The 18,621-nt window shown below is 37.8% G+C and overlaps 1 protein-coding gene across 2 annotated transcripts in view; it reads left to right on the top strand.

Moving 5' to 3' along the window:
- LOC124605249 (cytoplasmic phosphatidylinositol transfer protein 1) overlaps positions 1 to 16,557 on the top strand; it is an 85,658-nt gene extending 69,101 nt beyond the window's left edge. Inside the window, exons 8-9 of one of the 2 annotated variants that reach the window (XR_006978693.1) lie at positions 10,654 to 14,074; positions 16,522 to 16,557. Coding sequence is in view for 1 of the 2 variants with exons in the window: in XM_047137223.1 (XP_046993179.1) it covers positions 10,654 to 10,968 (315 nt within the window). In the remaining variant the exon portion in view is untranslated. Of the gene's footprint in view, positions 1 to 10,653; positions 14,989 to 16,521 lie in introns of those variants that run through there. The other variant, XM_047137223.1, reaches the window with a different exon arrangement.
- The last annotated feature ends 2,064 nt before the right edge of the window (positions 16,558 to 18,621 follow it).

Below are 18,621 nucleotides of genomic sequence, written 5' to 3'. Positions count from 1 at the left end.
TATCTAGACTTTTACCATCTCTCTAGACTTATCATTTTTTGCAGAAATGAAATATGTTGTTGAGTATTTGTCTAATTTCAGATTTGGTTCAATGCTGACTACAAATGGATTCAGGCAAATCACAGTTTAAAAGTGGTAGATGTTCCTAAAAAGTCAAAGTACATGATATAGATTCCCGTGGTTGGCAACATGATGTAATGTGCTAGTTTTCTGTCAAACTGGAATCACTGTTCCACCTCCAATCCCTCCATACTGCTGTGTTTGAGCAGGCGTGAGACATGGGCCAGTATCTCCTAGGGTGCAAGTCATATGTAGCAACAGCAACTAATACGCAAATAAAAGAACTTAATCACTACCAGTTCAATTTTCAAACTTCGCTCATCCCGCAATCTACTGACACCTATTTGTACTATCTCTATGACAGGCCTTGCCACTCTAATTTGTTCTTGTGTCAACAATGACAGTCAGTTTAATATGATTTATTTTGTTTGTTAAACATTTCATTCTGTGTTGGTTTTCCTTTTTGTTTTTTCATGTCACCGCCGTGTTGTAAAGTTGATTAAAATCTGATATTGTTTTTACCTGGTATTCTAATACGTGACCAGCAACCGAATTTCTCATTTGCAACCCACTTAGTAAATCATTACAGTCTCTGATAATCAAATGAGTTATTGATCTGGGTTCAGAATGTAGTAATGTTTTTGAAAGACAACATTTTCATTTTTGAGTATTATCTGTACTTAAAAAGCAGCAGTAATGTTTGTACACAGAATCCATACATGTATGAGAACATATACTGCAGAACTGTTTCAAATAAAATGAGAGTTTGTAAAATGAAGGAATTTAGTGCTATTTTCTTTTGTGTTTCACAGAATAGTGCAATTTTAAATGAGCAATAGACTGTTGTACCAGCTAGTTCATAGTTTCTCGCATATCCCTTGCACTAGCGCCATGCAGGTCAAATGTCGCATGATTTTTCAAGCTATGCCAACATTGTATTGAGTGCTTTGGTGTATCGGGAAGTCTTGAGCCTGTTCGAATGTGAGTAGCATTTGCCCAGTCCTGCCCTTCTGGATTCTTCAAAATTAAACTTGCATATGCCCTCAATAGCCAAATTTTCATCCATACGCGTAAAATTATCCGTATTACTCTGTTAAACAACATAAAAATGTTAACCTTGGCAACAGTAATTTAATTTGTGAATGTAAGATGACTATGTATGTTCTGAAAGACAAATTTGGGAAAAAACCTTGTCTTATAATTGGGTAAATACGGTAGTCGGTGGTCACATTAAAGTGATCGCACCGTGTACTTTGTACATAAAATGTTTTCATACCTTACCATTGCTTGCCCAGTGCTTTCTTCTTCTTCTTCTCCTCCCACTTTTTCTCCTTCTGTGCTCAATCTGTAGATTGGAAAGCAGCATCTTCAATTTTTTGGTCCTGTCCTCCTCAGTTGCGCGTAATACTACGGTATGTTGATGATTTTCACTTATGGACCGTCTGACAGCAACTGAATAAAACACAATTTTAGTGCCATACGCGTTTCGCCTTTATTTTCTGCAAGGCATCATCAGTGGCAGGTTGCGTAGACAGTTTCTTACATATTACGCATTAAAGCATTAAAAGCATTCAGTGCATAGTGCTGTGGAATGCAGAAAAAACAGCAAATTGGCGCTCATAGGAAGAAGAACAAGACCAAAAATGCAACAGGAGCGTAATATGTAAGAAACTGTCTACGCAACCTGCCACTGATGATGCCTTGCAGAAAATAAAGGCGAAACGCATATGGCACTAAAATTGTGTTTTATTCAGTTGCTGTCAGACGGTCCATAAGTGAAAATCGTCAACATACGGTGGAAAGCAGCAATTCTCCACCTCCAATTTTCCCTATCTTCTTCAGGTATCTTCATTTCAGAGTATGTTAACAATTTCAAATCTCTTTTTTTTTTCTGCTTGATGTACTGAAGTCTTGGTCTTCCTCTTCCTCTTGCATTCTACTCGAGCATTTTTTTGTCTATTCATTTCACAATGGATGGGCAATATCTGCATGAGGTGTCTTAACTCATTGGGCTCTCTTTCCCTTGATAGTTTTTCAGAAAAATCTTTCCTGTGTTATTAAAGACTTCTTCATTGATCATTATTTCTCTGTGTCTCCAAATCATATAGGGCAATACTACAAACAAAAGTTCTTACATACTGTTTCCTGATGTATAAACTAAAATTTCATGATGGAGTAGCTTCCTCATCTCTGTATTGAATGCTGTTTTAGCCTGTACAATTCTACATTTAATCACCCGCCATGATCTATGATTCTCTGTTATTGTACTACCCAGGTACTTAAATCTGGTGGCTTGCTTTTGATTCTCTTCATGCAAATGTGTGTTTGCTGCTATTGAAACTGTACTGCATTTAAGATTTTTCTTCTTTTTTATTTTCATATTGAAAATACTTTGTTCAATGTCTTCTATGATCTTTTGGAGACTATATTCAGATTTGGTTTCTTTGACTCTTTAGCAAAGTAGTGGTTAAGACTACTTTGCTAAAGACCCAAAGAAACTGGTACATCTGCCTAATATCATGTAGGACCCCTACCTCCCCTCCCCCGACCACGCAGAAGTGCTGCAGCATGATGTGGCATACACTCGATTAATGTCTGAAGTAGTGCTGGAGGGAATTGACACCATGAATCCTGCAGGGCTGTCCATAAATCCGTAAGAGTACAAGGGGATGTGGAGATCTCTTCCAAACAGCATTTTGCAAGGCATCTCAGATAAGCTCAATAGTGTTCATGTCTGGGGAGTTTGGTGGCCAGCGGAAGTGTTTAAACTCAGAAGAATGTTCCTGGAGCCACTCTATTGCAGTTCTGGACATTTCGGGTGTCACATTGTCCTGGTGGATTGCCCAAGTCCATCGGAATGCACATTGAACATGAATGGGTGCAGGTAATCAGAAGGGATGCTTTCACATGTATCACCTATTGGAGCCATATCTAGATGTATCAGGGGTCGCATATTACTCCAACAGCATTTGTCCCACACCATTACAGATCTTCCACCAGTTTGAACAGTCCCCTGGTGACATGCAGGATCCGTGGATTCATGAGGTTGTCTCTATACTTCTACATGTCCATCCACTCAATACAATTTGAAATGAGACTCATCCAATCAGGCAACATGTTTCCAGTCATCAACTGTCCAATGTCGGTGCTGACGGTCCCGGGTGAGGCTTAAAGCTTTGTGTCATGCAGTCATCAAGGGTACACGAGTGAGCCTTTGGCTCCAAAAGCCCATATTGATGATGTTTTGTTGAATGGTTCGCACGCTGACACTTGTTGATGGCCCAGCATCGAAATCTGCAGCAATTTGCAGAAGGATCACACTTCTGTCATGTTGAACGACCGACTCTCTTCAGTCATTGTTGGTCCTGTTCTTGCAGGATCTTTCTCCAGCCACAGCAATGTTGGAGATTTGATGTTTTACCAGATTCCTGATAGTCACAGTAAACTTGTGAAATGGTCTTATGGGAAGATCCCCAGTTCATTGTTACCTCGAAGATGCTGTGCCCCATCACTCATGTGCCGACTATTAACACCATGTTGAAACTCACTTAAATCTTGGTAACCTGCTATTGTAGCAGCAGTAACCAATATAATAACTGCACCAGACACTTGTTGTATTATATAGGCATTGCCGACTGCAGTGCCATATTCTGCCTGTTTACATATCCGTGTATTTGAATATGCATGCCTAAACGAGTTTCTTTGGCACTTCAGTGTATATAATCTAAAAATCTAAGCATTTTCATGTTTTTTTTCCACATACAGTTATTATTTCACTGTATGTACTTTTATTTTCTTCCGTGTATAAGTTGAAGAGTAATGGGGAAAGGTAGCATCCCTGCTGAACACCTTTATTTGCTCTTCCAGATTTTGCGTCACAGCATTTTATTTTGACAACCGCTCTCTGATTCCTGTAAAGCTGCTGGATTGTTTTCCTGTCTTGATGATCCAGTTTACTGCACATTAAAATTTGCATCATTGTAGACCAGTTTACATTGTCAAATGCCTTATGTACATCTACGTATACTATCCACTAGCCACCAAGCGGTGTGTGGCAGGGGGCACTATTCACACCAAAGTCATATTTCTCCCCCTCTGTCCCACTCGCGGGTTCGTGAGGAAAAAGTTACTGACTGAATGCCTCAGTACAAACTCTAATTTCTCTTATCTTTGAATGGTAATCATTGCATGATTTGAAAGTTGGTGGTAATAATATATGCTCTACACTCTCGGCGAAGATTGGATTTTGGAATTTAGTGAGCAGCCCCTTCCATTTAGTGTGTCGTCTATCTGCAAGTGTGTCCCACTTCAAACTTTCTAAATGGCTAAATGTACCAGTCACGAATGTTGCCACTCTTCTTTGGACCATCTCAATCTCTTGAATCAGACTCAACTGGGAAAGGTCCCATACAGACGAACAATACTCCAAGACTGGATGAACTAAAGTATTGTAAGCAATTTCCTTTGTTGAAGGACTGCATCACTTCAGGATTCTACCAATAAATCACAATCTAGTGTTTGCATTACCCGTTACTTGTGTCATCTGATCGCTCCATTTGAGATCATTTCGAATAGTTACACCCAGATACTTGACAGAGGTTACTGCTTCCAAAGACTGGGCACTTATTTTGTACTCGTACATTAATGGGGATTTTCTCTTTGTTATACGCATAGGTTACATTTACTAATATTGAGAGATAACTGCCAGTCATTACACCAGGCATTTATTTTCTGCAAATCCTCATTGATTTGTTCACAACTTTTGTGTGATACTACTTTCCTCTAGACAACAGCATCATCGGCAAACAGTCTAATGCTGCTGTCAATACCATCAACCAGATCGTTTATGTAAATCGTAAAAAGAATTGGACCTATTACGCTGCTCTGGGGCACACTTGAAGTTATGTTTTGTTTCTGTTGAAGTCTCCCCATTCATGACAACATACTGCTCTCTGTCTGTTAGAAAACTTTCTGTCCAACCGCATATGTTATCAGATAGACTGTAAGCACGCACTTTTTGGAGCAAACGACAGTGCAAAACCGAGTCGAACACCTTTCAAAAGTTAAGGAATATGGCATCAACCTGGGAGCCAGTATCTAGAGCGTGTTGTATATCATGCACAAATAGGGCCAGCTGTGTCTCGCATGACTGCTGTTTCCTAAAACCATGCTGGTTTCTGCAGATGAGCTTCTCAGAGCCTAGAAAGGTCTTTATATCTGAACACAAAATATGTTCCATGATTGTACAACAAATCGATGTCAGTGAAATTGGCTGATAATTATGTGCATTTGATTTTCTACTCTTTTTGTAGATTGCTATGACCTGGGCCTTCTTCTAGTTCCATGGAACTTTCCGCTGTTCCAATGATCTCCGATAGATGATGGATAAGAATGGGGCTATATTTGTATCACTGTCACACTTTCCTGTATCACTATCTTTCCAGCAATAATATGGAAAGGATAAATGTTAATCACCACATAGAGGAGGCACTGAGTAAAAGACAGGCACAGTGAAAAGGAGTGCTAAAATGTATAAGCTCTCGGACAGAGTCCACCTTCCAAAGTGGAAAACATGCACATTTACTTAACCACACCTCACATACACATGACTATTGTCTCTGTGTGCTGCGGTATGACTGTGAGTACTGTATTGGGGGGGGGGGGGGGTAGGGTGTAAGAATGAGGTATGATGTGATGATGTGGAGGAAAATGCTGTGCTGCCTGCGTGTGTACGTTTGTGTGCAGATAGGGACCTGTATAGGACTGCTATGTGCAGCATGTGTGTTTGGGGGGCAGGGGGGGGGGATTTAGAGGAGGAGAAAAGTCTAGTAGGTGCATTTGTAGGACAAAAAGTTTGTGTAGTGCTGGAGTGGGAGTAGGGAAAGGATAAATCGGTGGATAACAGGGTCCAGCAAAGGTTGAGGCCGAGGTGCTACAAGAATGAAGAATATGTTGTAGGGAGAGTCCCCACCTGTGGAATCCAGAAAAGCTGCTGTTGGCAGGAAGAGTCCAGATGATGCAAACTGTGAAGCAGTCATGTACATCATATTAGGCGGCATGTTCAGGAACTAAGTGATCCAGTTGTCTCTTGGCCACAATTTGGCAGTGGCCATTTGTGTGGATAGACAGCTTGTTATTTCTCATGCCCACGTAGAAGGCAGCACGGTGTTGTAGCTTAGTTGGTTGATGATATGTCTGCTTTCACAAGTGGTTCTTCTGTGATGGGGTAGGATCTAGGTATATTGCAGAACTATGAGCCATGAGGCAAGGAGTTTGGAGGAGTGGATTAGGGATGTACAAGGATATTGCATAGGTTTGGTGAATGGTAAAATACCACTGTGGGAGGGGTTGGGAGGTTACTCCTCATTTCGAGCAGAATGAGAGGTGGTTGAAACCCTATCAGAGATTGTGATCTATTTGCTTCTGTCGTTAGTGATGCTGAGTCACTGGAGAAGTGCTGCTTTTTGACTGGATGTATGTGGGAGGTGGCAGGTGACTGGAGGGACAAGGCAGAGGAAATCTGGTTTTGGCCAAGGTTGGGAAGGTAATTTTGGTCTGTGAATCCTTTAGTGAGACCCTTGGCGTATTTGTAAAGGATCTGCTCATCATTACAGGCACGGCAAGCATGGTGACAAAGCTGTTTTGAAGAGACTTCTTGGTATTTAATTGGCAGCAGCTGTCAGAGTGGAGGTATTGTTGGTGGTTGGTAGTTTAGATGTGGACGAAGGTACTGATTCACCATTCTTGAGGAGGAGGAGGAGGAGATTAGTGTTTAACATAGCACTGACAATGAGAACACTAGAGATGGAGCACAAGCTCGGATTAGGGAAGGATGGGGAAGGAAATTGGCCTTGGCCTCTGAAAGGAACCATCCCAGCATTTGCCTCACATGACTTACCCTTCTTGAGGTTGAGGTCAACACTGATAAATGTGGCTTGTGTTGAGGAGGATCAGGTGGAGTGAATGGGGGAGAGGGTATTGAGGTTCTGCCGGAATGTGGATGGGGTGTCCTCAGTCTTGGTCCAGATCACATAGATCTGATTCTGATGAGGGGTTAGGGGTTCTTGTTGGTTAGAAAGGATTCTTGTAGATGGCCCATGAATAGGTTGGGATAGGATAGTTGCGTACAGCTATCCATTGCTGTACAAAGTATTAGTTTGTAGGTGATGCCTTCATAGGAGAATGCCTAAACACAAACTTCAGCAAGATTTTGATAAAGTTTGTTTGATATTTTGTCACTTATGACCTTTGTCAATATATTGAGGTCATGGGGTACCAAACTTAGTGTACAATAGTCCATACACTTGTCATTTGTAGTTTCTTAGATACTGGTAAAAAAGGAAAAAAAAGCTTTGGAAATCCTTTTTCATAAACCTCATTGACAAAAACTTTTCGTTTTGTGATCTAGTGGCTTGAGAATGTGTGTTTGCATGCCTGTGTGTGTGTGTGTGTGTGTGTGTGTGTGTGTGTGTGTGTGTGTGTGTGTGTGAACATGAGTACTTTTACTAGAAAAAGATCAAGAGCTCAAAAGCTAATGCCAAGACTGTTCCCTGTTATGTGTTTCTGTCATCCACATGTGTCTGATATAGGTAAGTGGTTGCCTTTCCCTTATTGTACATATCATAGAGTTCTCATTGTTTAGTTTTGTTGCATCAGAACTTAGTCTAAAATTGTTTTTTTTTTTTCCTTATTTTATTTAGTTGCGGGTGAACTTTCCTGCAGACTAGGGTACAGTCACAGCAAACATCAGCTCCAGGATACATTTTACATTTTTTATTTCATTTCAGTACCTCTTTCTGACACTAATGTAATCAGTTTGGGATCTGCCTGTACCCCTGATGCAACCTATGTGTATCTCCTCTCCTCCTCCTGTTGGAATAGTTTGTTGACGGATGACATCTTCTTTTCTTGGCAAACCAGCTGTTGTCATTTGTTGTTAGTTTTCCCTAGCATGAAATTCCCAGTAATATTTTTGTGTGTTCTCTCAAACTACTGCATTCCAGTAACCAATAATAACAGCATTCTCCTTTCCTATAATTATTTTAGATTTGACAATTTGGTAAAAAAGTTCAATAAATAATTTTAGGTATTAATATATTTAACAGAACCAGTCATTTCTGTTTTGTTATTTGTTTACAGTGCATAACCTTTACAGTTTATAATAGTATCTGATATGCGGAATATGTGGTTTTCACACACTTCTGCACAAGGGCTCATGCCAATAACTGTCCCAGCGTTATTGTTGGGTGCAGTTTTACAAACAGAAGATGATTGCACCAAACAGTAACACTGAGATGGCTATTGGCATGGGGTCTTGTACATACATATGTTAAAACCACACATTTTGACTATCTGATAATGAATAGTTACTCAACTGAAATTTGCACAAGAGAAAGAGAAAATGACTGTGCCATAATTGTTCTAATACCTAAGATTGAATTATATGATCACATAGCTGTCTCTAAGTTCACAATGAATAAAAGTATTTCTTGGAATAATATTTTTAGATATGCTTTATAATATTTTAGACTGCCACAGTAATTTACTATCTTGTAGACTGGTGGGATGAAACTGGAAAACTTCATGGATCACTCAGTAGTTTTCAATGGTCATGCCGTCATGCTAGGCCTGCCAGATACCTTGCAGTATAAAACACTGAGTTAATTGGAACATATAAAAAGTGAGGTACGACCAAAGAAAGAAGTTTCACTGACTTCTTTCATGAAAATGGTTGAGAATATATTGTAGATACTTCTCCTCGTCCAAAGACAGAGGAAGGAGGTTACATTCTGCTGTTCACTGGGACACATAGGAATCAGGGGAAATAAACAAGCTGATCTTGCAGCCAAGTAAACCTCTAGGGTTTAAAACAGTTAAAAATTCCCTCGTGTGCCACAATATCAATGTTGAGCCAGACCTGTGCCAGTGGGAAGAAGAGTTACTGGAGGTGTGGAACATCAAGCTGCTGATGTTGAAATCACCATTCCAATCATGGAATTCATCCTCCTTGTTGTAGTAACAGGATAAAGCTATACTCGCCACTTAGGATTTATTCCACTCATCAGGTACTAGAGCTGGTCAATATGTTCTGTTGAGCAGCAAGTTCCAAGTAACACATTCCCTACGGTTATGGTTATCTTGTGCACTATTGTTGGAATCATCCAGCAATCAGCAGGAACATATTGAGAGGGCAGTGATTTGACTGTAGTGTAGTTAGTGGATCCAGTTAACTGGTGAGTAAGTCAGAGCTTCCAACTAGTTTACTCCCTGTAGTTACTTGCACTGCTACCATAGGAGACACTATGTCTTCTAATATACTTGACATGTTGTACAGAGTACAAGGTACATTGAAATGTGTGTGTGTGTGTGGGGGGGGGGGGGTTGTTAAATTACTTTATATAAAAAATATTATTATATTTATAATCAAAAAATAAATATCTGTTAGCCATATCAGAACAGAGATTGGATGTACAATAAATTCTTGAAAGAGCAGAGGACCAAAACCAAGCTATTTATAGCTTTTCTACAATCATTTCAATCATTTAAAACAATGACACAATGATTGTAATAGTGATGAAGGGGTAAAAAATAAGGAAGTCTTGAAATGCAGGAAGAAAAGCATGTATATGATAATTTCTGAAGATAATTGTAGACAGATGTATCAGAAACTTCTAACAGGAAAAGGTGGCACCTATACTGATAAGCCAGCCACATTTTTCTGCTGTACCATTTTAGATCCCCTTCGATTGAGAATTGATGAATAACGAGATATTTGTTTTTGTGTGTATTTAGGAAAGTGTTATATAGTAGCGCTAGTAGACATTTGTAATGTTTTGCCACGTTATAACCACAATTGTCTCTTATGCTTTTGGAATAAGTTCTAAAGATCTCTCTGCCATGTTTCTTCTTTCCTAGATCATGTAAATGAGGGAAGCAGATGGTTCCTTTGAAAAGACCAAGGCTGATTTCCTGCCCATCCTTGTCAAATCCAGACTTGTGCTCTCTCGGTAATTTCCTTGTTGTTGACGAGATGTTAAACTCTAATCTTCATTGCAAGTTTTTTCACTTTGTTACTTATTTTCACAGAATGGGTGGAAAGAAATCGTTATATAATGTGATTTTTCACTGATCTTGTAGTTGTAGTTTAGTACTTTTGGAGCTTACTCATCTAGAGTACCAAATAACTTGTGACATAAACAAACAGGAGAAAACTTTTGACTCTTTTGTCGGGAAAAAGATAGTATGAACACAAAGTTAAGAATATGCTAATAAATTCCCTTCATGGATAGTAATTCTAATTTTCACGAGAGATGTAATCTGTTAACAAGATAGGGTGGTGCCCTGACTCACTCTCTGGAATATCCAATACAGCGGAAGATGACCACTCTTCATTTATATTCCATTGTGATCATCATTGCTGAATGGTTTACCTAGCAGAATTGTCAGTTATCGTTGGTGTGTGCTTGTGTTTGCAAAGCTATAAATGTTTTAGTGAGAACTGACTGAAAACATTTGGCTCTCATTTGAAAGTGTTACATCATGATTATAAAATTTCTCTATTACAGTCTATAAGGAAAAATTTCTCTGTTACAGTCAATAAGGGAAATCTTATTACTGGGCCACAGACAAGCATTTGCCTGGATCGATGAATGGCATGGAATGACTTTGGAAGATGTACGTGCATATGAAGGGCGCATGCAAAAGGAGACAAATACAAAGGTAACTGGTGGGAACACAGAACCTCCTTCCAGTCCAAGACCGTCTACTGCAGGGGCGCCTGTAGATGCACTTACAAACATCACAGACACACCTGCTGCTCTGCCTGATACTGACACATCAAGTGTCACACCAGCTGATAGCGTTCCTGACACTCCAAAAACTCCTAGGTCTTGGTTCTCTTGGTCATAAGATGTTGTCATCTTGCGTATCTCTAATGTTTGAGCCTTTGTTGCCAACAGTATCTGATCTGCAATCAGTGTTGACTTTCAGTTGTTATATTTTGATGTACTATTGATAAGTTATTTATGGTCGTGGCTTTCTGTGCTCTGACAGAGTGATAAGATCTCCTTCCTGCTTATCATGACAAGTACAAAGCATTGTCTGCAGCAATATTTAATGTTACCTGTTGCATTTGTGCAATTAAAAATGTAAATTAATGTTAGCTATCAGAAATATTATTTATAAAACAGTTCCTTTTACATTTTGACAAAAGGGTGATAATATTAAGTTAATAGTAAAGTTTTTCTTTCACATCTGTCATGTACTTGTGGAGAGCTGTTTCATCTTTACATGCTTGTCTTTAACATGTTAATTCAGTTTAACTACTTGACAGTTTGTAAACTGTCTTCTTCAAACTTGATCGGCAAGTGAACATACCACAAGAATGCGCATGAAAAGTCTTCGAATTGCATCTGATGTTACTGATTATTGTCAACTGCAGATTCATTCCTGGCATAATCAATTAGCATATAATTGAAAGTAAGCTTTACCTGTTTTGCACTGGTCTTGTCATCCTTGTATAAAACATTTGACTTCTTTGTAAGATAGAAGATAGTCTTCTGTTATTTTAATTTTGTACTATTGTTCCACACAGTATCTATGACTTATTAAAATACCTCTTTAATGAGAAGAAGAGAGTATTAATGCACAAAATTGTATTGTGATTATTGGAAAAATTTTAGTGAATGTTTTTTTGACAGCTATTCATAGATTCTTGTAAATTTTATATTTTCTTCAAGAAATGCAATTTTTTTCCAAATGTGAAATGCAGAGCTTTCTTAATAGTTTTAGCAGTTGGCATATATAACTGCACTATACGTATTAGCCATCATTAATGTGATATGTATTGAAAATCCTTAAATGTGTGTGTATGTTTGTTCCTAAAATTTAGGCTGTCCTAAAAAATACAGTAGAGAGAGATTTCCTGTGTAGAAGATTGTTTTAATTTTGTTTTAATTTTTTTATTTGGAATGATTTTCTGTGTGATTAGTACTTGATGTGGCAGTGCCATTACAGAGTTTATGTAACTTTACTATATTGTCACATAATCAACTCTCACCATGTGGATGATAGAAAAAAATTATATCGAAATAGTTTATACATGTTTCTTTGCAGTTTGATATAGATACTCTACTTAATTCGCTAACATCCAGGTATAACGTAGTTAAAATTCTATGTAAAATCTGTTTGCTTGTAAACATTGAAAAAATGTTTGCCATTTGTATCCTTACATCAAAATGAGATGATAAATTTAGTTTTTATGACCCAATACCTTATAGCATTGAATGTTTCCAGCTGATAAACTGAAATGAAAATGGGACATGAACATAGTATTTAATGTACAATGTTATTGTTCATATTTTAAATTTAATTGGAACAATTAGAGTTCAATCACTTGTAACTACAGTAAAGAGCTGTTTGTCATTAGAGCTCTTGTTGTCCAACTGTACAAAAAGTGGTGAATTTGTGCTACTTATGAAAACAGGTTACAACAACCAGGCCACATCAGTAATTATTCATTTGGAAAAAAAGTAGTCCATCAACATGACGGGAGACTAGACATTTAGGCACAATGAGAGGTTTGTACAAACCCTGCTATGTATGTCCTATGGTTATCCAGAGAGTAAGTTTCCTTAGCACCATAAAGACATAGAATACATTTACTTGGAGACTTTAATTGGAACAAATATAGTGGTCAGTATATTTACTGCCTGGTACTGAGACTTTTGTGTTGGTGTGTGCTGCACCTGGGTTTGAAATTAATATTCAGTACACGTCATCAGTGGAAAAATGTTGGCTGAATGATTTAGGTATGAGAAAAGATGCAAATAGTTGTAAAAAATATCAGTACTATGGAACAGAAGGGGAAACACATATCTGCCGGACATATAGTGCTCTTAAAGGTAGGTGGATGAGAAATATTGTGGATTATCACATCACCTCAATTAAGTATCTCATACATCTTATTCTGAACTTTCTATTCTAATATCCAGGATTAGTGTATGTGTGGGAAATGGTTGCTTATTCCACAGTCATAAAGCAATATTTCTCCATTGTGAGCTGATGCATCTGATTTACATTGTTGTTATTTATGAGGAACAACCACCTTAAGTTCGTGTAATCATAGGAAGTTTGATCACCTTGGACATATTTTATCCATAAATATTGTAATATATGTGCTTGCTCATCATGTACAGTCCATAAACTAGATGACTCTGATGTGGATTAATGTTCAGTACTATTTTGTGTCCTTTGAATGATTGAAGTACAGATTTGTGGAGATATCCACATCATGCTTGCACATTTCTGTTTTGGAATGTGCGTTCTGCTGTTCTTTGACAGCCGTGAGACACTTACTTCCTATGAATTTTTATTAGTCAAATATTTTGGTTTATCTGAAATGATAAGTTCAATTTTTTAATGTGGCTGCATGAGTCTGCAGTCAGGGAACAATCATATCTTAATTGCAATGTGGATTTATTATTTTTTTTCATTTGGATGTTAGAAAATTAACTCAAAATGATAAAGTCAAGAGAGCCTGTGAGAACCTATCTTACAACAAGCAATTCTATAAAAGAATCTCCCTCTCTAAATGCAAACTGCAAAAGTTCTAGAGTACGTCCATAGACCAAACTGATATATCATTTATTTATTTGTATGTGTGTGTTGTGGGGGGGGGGGGGGTAATAAACTTTCCTTTCCATTTCACAAGGCACAATTTTTTTGGCAATAAAGGTTTGCTTCCTGGTTACATTCTAGATTTCAAAGTTGTGCAGTTAATTTGTTTATTTAAATTATGACTCAGTTTTGTGAAAGATTGTCTATGGTATGTTAGTTTATTCCACTTCAAGCACAATCAAAACTGTGAGAAAAACACTGGTGTTCATTAAAGAACTGAGACGTATTTAAGTATGGTATTAATTGTGTGCTTCCTTGCAAAGTGTTTGCTCGTTAATGTGCTCCTCCCACCCCACACCGTGTGTGTGTGTGTGTGTGTGTGTGTGTGTGTGTGTGTGTTGCCCATTGCTATTTAACTATATCTGAGGACCCAGGAAGAAACTTTTATTTTATGCTGATTTTAGTGTTAGTCATTATACAGTAAAACCCTGATTTTATGTTGCTAACAGGTCAGAAAGAAAGCAGATGCTGTAAAGAAGTAAAAGGGAGTGCTAGATAATTACATGAAGAAAGAGATGGGAAAAATCACTAGGGACCAAACAACTTAAACCCGAATTACAAGAAATTAGAGTTGTGAGATCTGGATTTTACAGTATTTTCAAGTGTAATTTGACCTCTGTAGTTCATTCCAGATTTCGCTCTTTCAAAGAGGAGCTGTGACTGCATTTAATGTAAGCATTTTTTAATGTAGCATGTTCGTATTTGTTGAAACACTAGTCATGCTACTCCTGATGTTTGATTTCTCCAGAAGAGCTTCATGCTGAGTATTGGTGTGTTTGTACCTTATAGGGCTTTATCATCAATATTGTCTCAGGGTGTTAAAATTACTGTATTTCTGCTCAGACTCTATATTATGTGAGAAGTTGCAATCCAAGAAGCAACAGCTTGAAGATTACTTTGCACAATTATATTATTTTTTTATTTTTATTTACAATAACAGTGTGCCAGATGTTATTCCCTGGTGTACTTGACCGTTATTTGTCTATGGTTATTTCCTTACACTTGCAATATACTGACTCAGTAATAGCCTCATACCTGGATTTTTTTCTCCCATTCTTTAGTGTTACTGAAACAAGCCTCATTAGTGTGCAAAATATTGTCTGTTTTACACTGTCTTGAGTCTGCATTATATGACTTTGTAAAAAGAAAAAATGAAGACTTGTTGTCATCTCTTGTATGTATTTATGTATAGTAAAAATGTCTGTACACAAGTTACGTATTGTGTTGTTGGATAAATATCTGTAGAATAAAACCCAGATTTTGCACTGCAACATTTTGTTTTCATTTTTGGTTATTGACCATTTCTGGCTGTAGCATGCAAATAAAGAAAAATTAAGAAAAGGAAAGTAGAGCAATGTGACAGGCTGACAGGACATGTGACCATCAGTTGCTCAAATACAAGCAGTAATGTTTTTCATTAGCAATTCTTAGAAATTATGGTTTTGTTTGCTCTATGATCGGAATTCAAAATATCTGACTTGAATTATTGCATTTAAATCAAAACTGAATTTAGAATCTGCAGAACATGTTGTACATTAAATAATCGTTAAAACTTCTGTGTATAGTACTGCTTTGCTGTGTTGTTACAGATGGCAGTCATTCATTCATTTGCATGTTGGAAGGAAGGAAAACCTAAAAATTGCTTCCAGAAAATATCCATAATGCTTCAGTATTTGTCTATATGAATAAGTTTGTAAAGTTTTGAAATAGCTGACAAGAGAATTCCAATTGTCTGGTAATATTGAAGGGAAAGTAGTTGCTTACGTTGTAGAGAATATGAGAAGTTTGAAGACTGCACTGACACTGTCTGGAATGACTTATTGGTTACATAGTGTTCCACTTCTGAAGTTGGATACACAAACCTTCTTGTTCGGACAACCATTTTTCTGGTATTTCTTGCAAACTAAAGAGGAAATGGTCAATTTATTTTGATTATTGCATATACTGTGTATACTATTAGTACACTGATCCAGTGTTGAAGTGATGCTGACAGATAAAGATTTTATTATTTTCCATTCCAGTTTACCTACAGGCAATAATGTTCGTTACAACAGAGCATATCCTCTTTTAAAATTGTTTATTTTCATATCTTGCTGTCAATTTCTGTAAATAGGTTTTACATCACCATAAGTTAGTGTTAGGGATTTTGTCTCTGACTAAGCGACTCGAGTATTCTAAGGAAGGATGTTTTATAGGGAACTTGACACCATGCTAAGATTTGCTTGCTTCAATGGAAATACTTGCAGTTATTACATTTAGCTAAGGTATTTAGCCTCTTCTACAAAATAACCAATGCTTTGGGAACATGTATAACTGAGCATTGCAATAATGCTATTCAGTTAGGTTTTACCGTATTTGCCACTATAGGTTCTCCATTCAGAATGACAAAGCACTTGGTTCAGTCAACACAACCACTCTGTCTTAAGATGAGTCAATATGAGTTGGTGTTATGCAGGCTGTTGCAGAAATTTGAAAATGTCACATGGATATATACGGAGATCGTTGCCCATGTTCATGAGCTGAACCCTCTCAGCAAACGTAAACACCCATGTTACTGTCATTGGCCTAATGAAACCTGCTAATTAGGTTTTTTGTGGTGTAATGGAGGTTTTGGTGAGTTTGAAGTCAGTGGTTGTGTGTTCCACTAACCCCCAGTTCAGAAGACAGTATTTGTTGTGAACTGAAGCACATATGAAATTTATTCATTAGAAGTGGTTCTCAATATGGCATTTCTCTTACTGAGGGGGAGATGAATTAAAAAGGTAGTCAGGCAGATAGAAGGAGGTGTGTGTGTGTGTGTGTGTGTGTGTGTGTGTGTGTGTGTGTGGATGCTTTGTATGAGCCTTTGGCCACTTGCAAACAAAATTTACAAATATTAATACAATTACATTAGTGTATGATTAGACATGATAGCAGAAATTGGCATAATTGATTGAAACTATGTCTCAGATGTTTGTTTAATAAGTAATATGAAAAAACGTACAACAACAAAAATTTCCCTAAATATAATTTTCTAGAAGTGGTACTTCACCTCAGCAGATCGTCTTGGAGTCAGTGTATGTGCATAGAGCACACAAGCGTGGAAGAGACCATCTTTCCAGCAGCAAGGATCTTCAGTATTGATAATGATGCAGCTGAATAGGTATTTATTATACCATTGTGCTTCTACTCATATTTGATGGAGCAGGCAGAGAAGTATGGCGTGTAGTCTGTAACAAAACATTTCAGAATGATATTTTCTCACAATGGTTGAGAAGAGGTAGTAGCAAATAGTCTATGAAAACTTGAAATATAGAAACCCATCCTTTGTACCCATGTGTGTCATTTGTGAAGAGACATTTTTAATTGAAGCTGCGAAGCCTCACAAACTGGTGGAACATGTTGCAAAAATGTATTCTTACATAGCTGGTATTTACATCTTTAAACCTTGTTACGATTTGTTCAAGTAACACAACACTGTAGGGGATTACCAAAAATAATTTTTTTAAGGAATTGCTTACTGACAAAGTAAATATTTAATAAAACTTGAAAAATCATCATTTACATCATATGTCATTTATGTAGTAGTAGTAGTACTTGTGACTGCTTTTGTAACACACTATTTGTTGTGGCGTAGCAAGACAGCCACGCCACAGAAGTAGCCGGAAGGCACGCGCTAAGCTCACGCAGAATAGAGATAGGTCTGCAACAGGATACGTAATGAATGCTATAAAGAAAAGTACGTAGCAGCTGGAATACTTAACTTTAATCCATCATTGTGGTACATCGTTCTTGATGAGACATGCGAGACTCTGTAGATACATGCAATGTTACTAATGGCGCCTTGCTAGGTCGTAGCCATTGACTTAGCTGAAGGCTATTCTAACTATCTGCTCTGCAAATGAGCGAGGCTTCGTCAGTGTGCATTGCTAGCTACGTCGTCCGTACAACTGGGGCGAGTGCTAGTACGTCTCTCTAGACCTGCCGTGTGGTGGCGCTCGGTCTGCTATCACTGAAAGTGGCGACACGCGGGTCCGTCATGTACTAATGGACCGCGGCCGATTTAAAGCTACCACCTAGCAAGTGTGGTGTCTGGCGGTGACACCACACTATTTATACTTTTTCTGTACAATTTCTTCTTTTACTTACTTTAGTTAGAAATATTGTCACACTTTTAGCATATGATAAGACTTAATTATTAGGAAGTGTTGGTTGACTGTGGTACTGGGACTGTTGTTTCACACTCAATCTGAGATATCAACAGAAAAAGATCAGGTGCAGCTGTGAAGAAGGAGACTTGAGTTTACATGACTGTCTGCCATTGTGTTATCTTTCACGTGGTCATAATGTCTTATGTACACTCACTTCTACCTTGCACTGAGGTGGGAAACAGTCATTGGACACCCAGATCTGTTGTTGATGGGAGAGACTCTCCACTCTGAACTTTCTTATTTAATAATAAGAGGTGGACATTAGTAGACTCATTAGTGATAGAGTTTTGGATTTTTTATTTATTTATTTTTTAATCGAACGTTTCTACTGTTGTTGTGTTGTTGGAACACAGAAACTTACATAGCTGTATATACTGTGTGTACTGTGTGTACACTGGTCCATTGCTGAAGTGATAACTGACAAATATAGACTTTTTTACATAGACGTTGACTACTATGAAGCCACTGACAGTATCCACAGTGTCCCACATTAGATGCCATGGGCAATGCCCATATACTCTGCTCTCTTTAGATTTCTCAAATAAAGTAGCCAAATTACTTCCTACTATTACAAAGAAAGATTCTACAGTACTGCAAAATCATCTTTAAAAATCGTTTTGAACAACTAAGTGGTAAAAACCTTCATTTGGTATAGAAAGTTGATGAGAAACAAAATGCAAATGAACTCTAGGAT

The sequence above is a fragment of the Schistocerca americana genome, chromosome 1 (assembly GCF_021461395.2).
Source record: "Schistocerca americana isolate TAMUIC-IGC-003095 chromosome 1, iqSchAmer2.1, whole genome shotgun sequence".
Classification (NCBI taxonomy): Eukaryota; Metazoa; Arthropoda; class Insecta; order Orthoptera; family Acrididae; genus Schistocerca; species Schistocerca americana.
Note: the sequence above shows the minus strand (reverse complement) of the source record. Positions and strands in the feature narration are given on the sequence as shown.